This window comes from Leuciscus leuciscus (assembly GCF_965113295.1).
Source record: "Leuciscus leuciscus genome assembly, chromosome: 1".
NCBI lineage: Eukaryota > Metazoa > Chordata > Actinopteri > Cypriniformes > Leuciscidae > Leuciscus > Leuciscus leuciscus.
Genome location: NC_138725.1, coordinates 74404666 through 74415357, shown reverse-complemented (window position 1 = coordinate 74415357; position 10692 = coordinate 74404666). Strand labels below are relative to the sequence as shown.

The window sequence follows — 10692 nt, the reverse complement described above, 5'->3', positions numbered from 1 at the left end:
AGCCAATCAGAATCCCGAAAATATAGGTCACACCTTTGACGCAGTGCAAGTTCTGTCGCCTACTGTGACGTCGACTGTCTAAAACTCCACTCTGGCCGGAGTTTTTAGAAAGAATCGATTTCAGAGGCGAATTCTCCGTTTGCGTGTAAATGAGGGGCACAACCGAAGGGAAATGTCTCCGTTTTTCAAAATAACCATGTACGTGTAAACGTACTAAGTCCTATTGTACCGAATTTTGGTTGTAGTTCCACCAGAGTTCCACTGGGGGCGATCGCCCATGAGTGCAAAATGAATGGGAGTCAATGGGGCTAGACGGCTAAATGTGTCTCTTTCACCCGATTGCCGTTGAGAAATCTCAGATTTGATTGTAGGTTTTGCAAGTTCAACATGGGTTATAGGTTGAAAGTTGAATGAACGAGTACTTATGTCCTTTCGATTTCTCACAGGTTGAGTTGTTGTTGCCCATAACACGCTAGCATTCTGCTAATGAACGCTGATTGGTCAGTGAAGGACTGATTACGACCAGAGATACAGCTTGATGGCACCCTGGCATCCGAAGCGGGACCAGAAACAAACAAAACAAAAACTCTTCTAGCACGTGTATTTACCTGTGTCAGCTGTGTTGTCGACGCCTCGAGAGAAAAGAAAGTGCAGGGCGGGAAAGCACCAAAGTGACTGAAGGATTGCCGTAAAGCAGTATCTCTGGTCGTACGATGACGTCATTGACGTTTTAAAAGACTTTTTAAAGCAATTAAGTGACTCTAAAAAAAAAATCTAACACCCAGCAATGTGTAATTTCTTTGCATCTCCTTTCGAATACAACATTCAAATTACTAGACAAAAAATTATATCCTGAGAAAAGTGGATTTTGAGGGGTATAGCGCCATAGACCTCCATTCATTCTGCACTCGTCCTGTGAGCGCCCTCATGTGGAACCAGAGTGGAACTGCAACCAGTTCAGAAGCCGGAAGTTTACTGAGAGTGGAAGTTCTCCCCTTATTAGACATTCTCTGGTAATATTCAGTTGGTAGTCATAAACAATTTCACCGCTAGATGGAAGAAAATCCTACACAGTAGCTTTAAAATAAGCTAATTGATATGTTGGATTGGTCATGATTAAATAAAACCAGAACATCCATAATTGGTTCATTCATAAAGTTTTATTTAGGCTACTGGATAGTTTGCAACCCAAGTAAAATGTTAGTCATGCCATATTATACATACACGATCACAGATATTCAAAAGGCATTGGTCTAGTCTATTGCATATTCAGCACCAGTAATAATCAGATTGTGCATTTCTTCAAGCATGTCAAATTGTATAATCTGCAGTCGATAACAGTAATAAATAAATGTAAAAAACGAAAGCCTTTTACTTAAAACAATGAACTCCGATTCCAGATGTATGCATTTAATGCTGAAACAATCATCAGGACGGAGAATAGGTAACAGATTCAATTTCGTACATTCTCTCAACAAATATAAACAATTTTCATCATGTGGTTATCACAAATTGATTGTTTTATCTGCAAGTAAATGTTAGCAAATGATTTACAGACAAGATTGTTGGTCTGCGTTTAAGACTAAATCAGTTCATTGCACTATTTTTTTTACATTTCCAGGAACCCTGGGAACCCTTTGACCCTAAAGTCAAAGTAATTATATTTCTGCTGCACATTAACCTCTGATCATGAGCACTGTAGACTTCTAACACAACGCTGAACAACAAGCATATAATTCTGCAAAAGTTTGGCTGTCGTTTTGAAAGCGAGAGACTTTTGTAGCTGCAATACAGTAGCACCATTTTCCTAAACACTGAAATGAAGCGATGAGATGAGAAATGCAAAACACCACAATATATGTTTGTCTCCCTCGTGACAATATTCAAATATTTTTCTTCGTCAGGACCAGCTCATCAATGAACATTGGTTTTCCCTGCCTGCTAATGAAGACGTATCTTTCTTTTTCTCTATCTGTCTGTCCTAGACATCTACGCAATACATTGATCCAAAAAAGTCAAAGCCTGCTAATACTGTCATCTCCAACAACTCAAGGCATTCAACAGCTTCAGAATGTTACAACATAAACATGGTTGATCCTGATTAAGTATTAAGTAGCACATGGTTTGCGTTTTGAAATACAACAGTTATTAAACACATAAGCCGGTAATAATTAGGTATTGTTAGACCAACTGTTAAACCACACTTACCAGAAAACTACTTGCATCATAAAAACGTCCTACTTTGTGCTGGTGTAACGTTTAGGTAACTCCGTCAAAGCATCGGTTCAAAAGCCTTCAGTCGTCGAAACTAAAGACCCTCATTCAGTATCTCCATCAAGACATCGGTAACACATTCAAACGTTGACCTAAAACCCACAGGCGAGATCAAATCGAAAAACAGAACGAATACCAATCAAAAAAAATAAATAAAATCTCTGAACTAGAGTAACCAATGAAAACATTTAAATAAAAATAGAACTAAAACAAAACTGACCGTAGGCCTGTCTAAAGTGCATAGTTTCACAGTGGTGTTTAAATGAACGTCAAAACAAAGTGCCGGAACTCGAGCGAGACATTGCCAAAACATTGAACTACGATTTGCGCTAAACAAACTATACACACAAATTCATGTGAGAATTTCAAGCATATTGTTTACATATACGTGAGCGAACTCTTAACTATTTTGCGTAGCACATCAAAACCATTGAGGTAAACTCTTAAACCGGACGTTTTATAAAAGCAGCAAACGGTATTGCTCAAGAAATCATTACAGTAACGTCACTGAAATCACATGCCGCATTTTCTTAAAGAAAAGAGAGAGAGAAAATAAAGAATATTGCTTGTGAAATTTCTAGACACTCGAAATATATGGCTACATATTGTCCTACTGAATTCCTTATTTTTTTTTAAAGGTTTTAAAGTTTATCAGGTGAATCTCACGAAATCTGGGCCATATTTCAATTTACAATAAAATGTATTAAATTTAGAGTCTGGAGTGAAACGTCTCATTCTCGTTTTGTGAGGTTCACCCTAACATGCATGTCATTTGCATTAAGTTAGTTCGTTATTATCAGTGTTAGTGGATAGTAATAATAATTTAGTCTAGCCTCTGAACGTCAGAAGTTTTAGTCTTTAAGTCTTACACAGACTTCTACAAATTCAAGAGGTGCTGGCAAACCCAAAGCACAGATTCAACTCGGTATGGCTGTATCGCAGAGGTCCACAGGTCTCAAATCACGAGAATAAGACTTTGAGATGACAGTACACAAAAAGCCTGCGTTCTGCCATTGCAGGTTGTGGACGGTTTGGTGTAGTATATTGTGTATAGGCACAGGTGTTAAAGTGCAATCGACACACACATAGACTAGTAAATCTGTCTGGAAGTGCAAGATCACTACACTGAAGATGTATAATACCGCCAGCTCTGCCCGGGCCTGTTCTCACTCAGGTCCTCTTTGGTTTTCTGAATGCAGGTGAAGATCTCTTTAAAGAGGGCCTTGTATTCAGGCTGATGGAGCTCGTCCCTGGTCTCGGTCGCGGTGCTAGCCTGACTCTTGCGGCGCTGTGGCGCGTGTGCCGTGGGCGTCTGCACGGCCTTGTGGCTCAGGCTGTCGGCCCCCTGCTGGCAGCGGCGGAGCAGCTCCTCGTACTTCACCTGAAGCGCGCTGTACTGTGCGTCCACCTCGTTGAGCAGGGAGATCCCGCGCTGCTTCACCGCCTGGGCCCGGCGGATGCACGTGCGCTCGTGTCCGCGCCGGATATCCTCGGCTCGAGCGCCTCGGACGAAGCTCTCACTGCTGCAGCGACGCCTCCCCTGAGGAAGCTCCGACCCGTCTTCCTCCTCCAGCTCCACCCTCGACCTATCGTCCACGCCGAAGAACACGTTATCGGGGAGGAGAGTGTCCGTCAGCCTCGCGCTGGTCGACTCTGAGCGCCAGAGCTGCCGCAGCTCCTCCACCTCGGCCTCCAGCTCGGCCTGCCGACGGCGCGCTCCCTCCAGCACACTCAGGCGCTCCTCCAGCGCGCTGTTCTCCTGCACCGTCAGCTCCGCCTCTCGCTCCGCCTCCACCCGTCGGGCCCGCTCCGCCGCCAGCTGCAACTTGAGGTTGTGGAGGGTGTGCTGAAGGGTGGAGCTCTCTTCCAACTCCGCCTCCACGCGTCTGTCGTCCAGCGCAGGCCAGGACTTCTCCTCATGCAGGCTCTCGGAGCTCAAGCACCTAGAAGACAACAGGATCTTGAGTCCCCTGCTTTTCAACATCAACCATTTCTTCATGAGTCGTTTTTTGTAGGTCTCCTACAATTAGTTTACATGCATCCAACGTCAAAAAAACGAATTAATTTAGTCATAATATACATTGTTGGCATTTCTCATACAATTCATTATACATCTACTCTGCTCTGATTGGTCAGATGGCCCAGTCTGTTGTGATTGGACTACTCTGCTCTGATTGGTCAGATGACCCAGTCTGTTGTGATTGGTCTACTCTGCTCTGATTGGTCTACTCTGTTGTGATTAGTCTACTCTGCTCTGATTGGTCAGATGGCCCAGTCTGTTGTGATTGGTCTTCTCTGCTCTGATTGGTCTACTCTGCTCTGATTGGTCTACTCTGCTCTGATTGGTCTACTCTGTTGTGATTAGTCTACTCTGCTCTGATTGGTCAGATGGCCCAGTCTGTTGTGATTGGTCTTCTCTGCTCTGATTGGTCTACTCTGCTCTGATTGGTCAGATGGCCCAGTCTGTTGTGATTGATCTTCTCTGCTCTGATTGGTCTACTCTGTTGTGATTAGTCTACTCTGCTCTGATTGGTCAGATGGCCCAGTCTGTTGTGATTGGTTTACTCTGTTCTGATTAGTCAGATGGCCCAGTCTGTTATGATTGGTCTACTCTGTTGTGATAGGTCTACTCTGTTGTGCAACAGAATACTGGTGTCTGACTTGCCGTATCAATTCCAGCGCTCATCATTTGGAAGAGTTGCAAAGTGGATTTGCAGCGCTGAAAACGCTGTCGTAAACACAAACCAAACTCTTCCAGTCTCAGCTACAACTACAGTGTTTGAGGGTCTTTGTTTGCAGGCAGCCATTGAAGACCATATGCTGGCATTATGCAAATTTGTTACAAGCCTATGTAGGTTTGTCCAGAAAGTGAGAAACTACTAACGACTCGTTTGAGCAGTTCAGAATCAACACTTTCTTTTGGGAAAAAATAACTCCATTACTCCTGCACCTTAATCTTTTAAACTTTGCAGAACTTTTACATTCAAAAACGGCTATAACACTATTACACTACATTAAAGATAATATCAGACAAAAACATAATAGGGGCCTAATACATTATTTTGTTTTCCGTTTTATTTTAATTATGTTTTGCATCCAAAAAGGAACCTGTTGCTAATTGCATCACTGGGCCTGTTGCACACCGTTTTCCTCTAGGTCCATATTAGCCTCCCCTGCTGAGTTGGATTAGATCAGGGATTACTGGATTATGGTAGAAGGGCCGGGTCAGATTATGATGTCTGGTTTTCGAGGCCCTTAAGATGCCCATTCAGCACGTACTAACGCTACAGGTGGGCCGTGTAGCAGACATATCAGAGAGGTCATCCACGAGCTGGACATCACAGAGAAACGTCTGCTTCAATTAGTCCTACAAGGGTCCAGCGGCTCTAGTAGAATTACAATGTTAAAGTCTCCATTAAAGTGGTTTGAAGAACACAAATTACAAGATGTTTGGACTGGGCTTGTCCTTTAATTAGCCTTAAGTTTATGTTAAAGCCGGGCAAAACCCCACTTGACATCTTGTACCATGAATGAACACACTTAAATAATTTGAGGAGTATTTCTCACCATAATCAACTAAAAGCTAACATATAAAAAAAATAAAAAAAATATCTACTATACATGCAATATCTTTAATAACAATACACCCAAAGAGGACTTCCCACTGACATGTTGAGACATGAATGCATGGCTGTTTTCGTGATGTTGATGAGAATGATAAGGGTTTGTTTGGCGTCATTTGGCCCCAGACTCACTTGTCTTGCTGCAGATCATAGATTTCTTTCAGACATGAAATGCTTTGGGCACCAAGGCTGCGGCGCACACCTGCGAGATCTCGCTTGGACTGGGACATCTTCAGTTCGTCCACCTGCTTCTGAAGGCCCTCCATGTGAGTCTGCAACCCATCTATGGTCTCGGTTAGGCTGCGGATAAAGAGCAATAGTCACGTTAAGAGAGGCCACATCTCAGGGAGACCTGGACTCGGACTCGTCCTCACCTCTCGATCCGGTGTTGGGAAGTACGGTTCTCCAGCACCAGCCTCTGGTTGCTTTTCTCCAGGTCTCGTGCCGCCAAGTCCAGCTGCTCGTAAACTTTGGCGTGCTGGTCGTTCATCTGCCTCAGGAGATCCACCTGCTTGGTCAGGTACTGCAAGAGGCAATACAGACACAAGCCTTCAAACATTTGCTCATCAGTCAGATCAATATGCACTTACACAATAGACACTGTCTAGAGCTGGGAGATGTTTTGAATATTCACAATTATATAGCTGATAATATACAATTTAGCAACTTTTTATTTGGCTATAAAGTTTCCCATAGACTAGTCTCATGCTCTCGTCTCATGAGAGCAGAAACACTAATATTTTTTAATAGCGCCCCCTGGTTTCTCTAAATAAAATAATGATTAAAATAACAATAAATGATTGCATTACATGATTCCAGATGATTGGTTCTTCAAAAGAAACAAGAGAGGGTAAATTAAAATGAGAAATTTCTGGATTTTTTTGTGGTTTTAGCTTATTTTAATGCTTGTTTTGTGTTCTTTTAATTCATTTTAAGTTGTTATCTTGATGCCCCCTTAGAAGTTTGCTTTCCCCCCTGACTCTATTCCAATATTTTCTGCAATCAATATCAAAAGCTTCAGTTTTTAGACATTTTCCAGCCTAACATACAGAGAATTGTTGACCAAATATGTTTACTGCTGCTTACTGGCACAGGAATGCACTACATTTTTACATTTGGGCTCCCATCTTGGACATTACCATCACCCCTGAAAATATACAATAGGCTTCATAATTTTATAGTAAGCCAAAGCTAAAGATGCTCTAAAGCATCTCTTGCTGAACCACTGGCACAAAACTGCAACAAAACCCACAAGTTACAGTGACATTTCACAACCAAATGCACTTTCGTAAATGTTTCACAACATGAGACGGAAGAGTAACTTCATGTTGCAATTAACAACTTCCCACAGCATTGTTTTTGAGAAGTCAATATTTGGCTAGAGAGATATGACAGTTATAAAGTAAGTTATAAAGTCAAGATCAAGTGAACATTAACCAATCAGCAGCTACTTTCCATTAAAGCCAAACTTTCTGTTAGACACTCATGCTGATGAGGTATATCATACCACATACTGTTTAAGTAGTACATCAAAGTATCCAGTGCATTATGCAACAATAAACATTTAAAACATTCACATGCTACATTTTTGTCTTCATCACTTGGCATGTGAAAGTTATCATGTCCAGTTATCATCTCGGAAATAAATGCAATTAAGTGCATTTAGCACTTCTGAATTTGGTAGTCTGATCAAATAATCGAAATGGTCGATTGATGAGATGATGCTGTTTGTAATTATTTTGGGTTTATTTGTAACAATGGAAACCATAGAAGGTTCAGTCAAGTGTATATACTGCAAATTATGTGCAAACAAGATGGTCATGGTATTCTGAGCATACCATACATGCTCTATATACACTACAAATAATAATAAAAAAAGAATAGTACGCCATTCCACACACTAGAAAACCAATTGCATAAGACCGTATTGCCATACCAGGCCATTAGCCAAATAACACCACAAATCTCACGATTGGGGACATGCCAGGCCCAGATACGGTGTCAGAAATAGCAGTAGTCCTGCTGCACGATGTCCTCAGCGTGAGGAGGAGGAAAGAGGATCAAACAGGAAATCTCCCGCCGTTTACGCATTTCCATAAAGTGAAAGACTAGCTGAGTTCATACGAGTACAGAGACAGTGTTACCAAACAAATGTATGCCTTTTTATTGAATGAAAGACAGTGTCCAATGTGCCTGTTTCAAGATTTTAGGTAAAAGATTTATGTCAATAATTGTGTTCTTAGCTCAAGTAACTGGCCACCAAGTTTTCCACCATTTTAGGGGCCATTTACACAACATCGTTTTTATTAAAGTCCCCCTGTAGTCAATCATTTTATCCCTTAAAACTCATCTTTGATCACCAACATTACATATTTAAGCGCTTTTTTTCCTAGAAAATAATTCTTCATGCCTTAAAATAGCTTAAAATGTTCTATGAATATGCAAATGAGCCCCGCCTCCACTCACTCACAGCAGCTCAGAGATCCACTCGTTTACGATCACACGTTGATCTGATTGGTTACAAGGTAGTTTGTGACGTCAGAAACACCAGTGATTTCAAATTGTGTTTATGAGTTTACTGTGAGTCTTTGGTTCACTGCAGTTTTAAGGAGAAAATACTCAGCAATGGTGTCGACTTATGAATTTACACATGATTTGTCTTAAAGCATATTAAAAACACCACATAGACATATAAACAACGTTAAAAGCTTGATTTTCACCACAGGGGGACTTCAACAACGGAAATTATTTTGTGCGTTTTGGCCGTTCATTTACACAACAACGGCGTTTTGGGGGCCTGAAAATGCAAACTTGTGAAAACGGGATTCAAAGTGCAACATGCGTATTACATGTTCAGTCTATAGATGTGTAGTGTTTCTTTACAAAGTGACATCGCTAACTTTGTCTGCACGTGAAAAAACGTAAAGGGAAAACGTATCCATTTTCAGTACATCGTTGTGTTGTAAACATACCCTAAATCACCTTCACTAGTTCATTTCAACAACCCGACTAGGTGACAAATACTCCATGTAGTCTCTCAATTAATATGAGAACATAAAAACTGTATGCATAATTATTCATAAGGTCACAATGCAGGCACAACACAGAGGACATTTCAAATCTACAGCGCACTATCCATACACAATCTGTGCCATATGGGAGCAGAAGTGGTGTGTTGTGTGAGAAGCGTCACCTCGATCTCCTGCAGCTGCTCGTGATTGGTGGAGTACATCTGCTGAAGGCCCTGCTCCAGCTCATGGTTCCTGTCCAGCAAAGTCTTGCCCAGCTCGGCGGCCAAATGGAGATCTGTCCCAAACACAGACAGAGGAGAATAGATGTAGTGGGTGTTATCCTGCCAAACCCAGCGGTAGGAATGAACAACCAGACGCCCAAACAGAGCTGTACAGATCAACAACAAGTCTTTCCACAAAAGCATCACTTTTTAGGGATGATTCACAATAGCAGTCCTCAAATTAGTAGTTTGACGAGTAGTGCATGATGCAATGCACATGATTCCCAGGAACATACGCTACTAAAACGTGTCCCTTAAATATGAAAGTCGCTCTGGACAAAAGCATTCAAAAAGTAACAGTAAAACATTTAATCCAATTATTAAGAGTGAAATAAGAAAATATACATCTAAATGATAATAAAAGCATAATGCACATGAAATCGCAGCCAGATTTTCAAGGAATTTCACATTTTTTATGCATTTATTAGGAAACAAACATGCAGACGAAACACCATCACTCTTAAAAATAAAGGTTCTTTATTGATGATTCCACAAAGAACCTTTCACATTCCATGGAACCTTTTCAATGCACAAAAGGTTCTTTATGCTGGAAAATGTTTTGTTTTTTGTTTTTTTTCTAAATGTTATTTTACACTAAGAAAAAAATAGTGTACTTTTTTAAGGAGCCCAAAATGGTGTATAGTACACAAAAGACACATTTTACTGCTTATTTTACACTTGAAACTGTATTTTTGGACATTTAAAGCCATTAAAAACAATGGTTTCCTCCTCACGGCTTTTAGCTTCACCAAATAATATTCAATACACTGTGACATGATGAATACACTAAAAACCAAACATCTTGAAGTATAAAACGTCTCGGATGTATCCTCGTCGGCTGATGACGTCAGGAGTGCGCATTTAAAGGGTTTATATGGGCGTGACCTTCAGATAGACAGCTTAAACACTGCCCTATCATCACTAACACGAACACATTTATCACTCATTTCACTCAAGATTTATAAGATGAAATATAACCTGACCTTCGAGAAAGTCAAATCACATCCCAGTTGAAGCCCTTATGCATGTATTTCTAATGTGTTACAATCAGGCTGTATAAATGAATGGCAATATTTGTAATTGCATGGCTTTTTATGAAAAGCACAGACATCTACCATCTTTCTAACATGATATATAAGCATTATTGGTGAGTGAGTCTTACCATGCTCCAGATCCTTCCTGCTGTACCACATATCATCATCATTGCGATCAAAGTCCTCCTCTACTATCACGTCCGTGAGCATCTCGACTGCAAACAAAGCTTCACCGACTGGAAGCACACGTTTAGTTACTTCTCCTGTTTATTTTAAGGCATCAGCGCCCTTTGTCTGATGGATAGCCGCCGGTGAGCCGGGCTTTCAAGGCTTTCAATCCCTAGCGGTGTGAACCGGTGTTTACAGCAACGTGGCAGAGTCAGACTTCAACTGGAGTGAAGAGAAGACGCGAGGATAACAACAAGAACGGATCTTCACGCTGGCCAATCAGAGGACGGGGGCGGGGTCT

The 10692-nt window shown here is 41.2% G+C and overlaps 1 protein-coding gene across 1 annotated transcript; it reads right to left on the bottom strand.

Moving 5' to 3' along the window:
• Positions 1–1141: 1141 nt before the first annotated feature.
• Positions 1142–10627, bottom strand: cdr2a (cerebellar degeneration-related protein 2a). Its single transcript, XM_082186198.1, has 5 exons — positions 10352–10627; positions 9091–9203; positions 6272–6420; positions 6030–6197; positions 1142–4217 (listed from the first exon to the last, which is right to left on the bottom strand). Exons 1-5 carry the CDS (start codon positions 10431–10433, stop codon positions 3395–3397), a joined length of 1335 nt encoding a protein of 444 aa, XP_082042324.1. The 5' UTR covers positions 10434–10627; the 3' UTR covers positions 1142–3394.
• Between the last annotated feature and the right edge of the window lie 65 nt (positions 10628–10692).

What these genes read in the sequence shown, in the direction of transcription:
- cdr2a (XM_082186198.1), bottom strand. Translation starts at nt 10,433, where the DNA reads ATGCTCACGGACGTGATAGTAGAGGAGGACTTTGATCGCAATGATGAT. An exon ending in AGCAGCTGCAGGAGATCGAG is followed by an intron (nt 6,421 to 9,090) that starts GTGACGCTTCTC and finishes TGCCTCTTGCAG; the next exon opens with TACCTGACCAAGCAGGTGGA. An exon ending in TATGATCTGCAGCAAGACAA is followed by an intron (nt 4,218 to 6,029) that starts GTGAGTCTGGGG and finishes GTTGTCTTCTAG; the next exon opens with GTGCTTGAGCTCCGAGAGCC.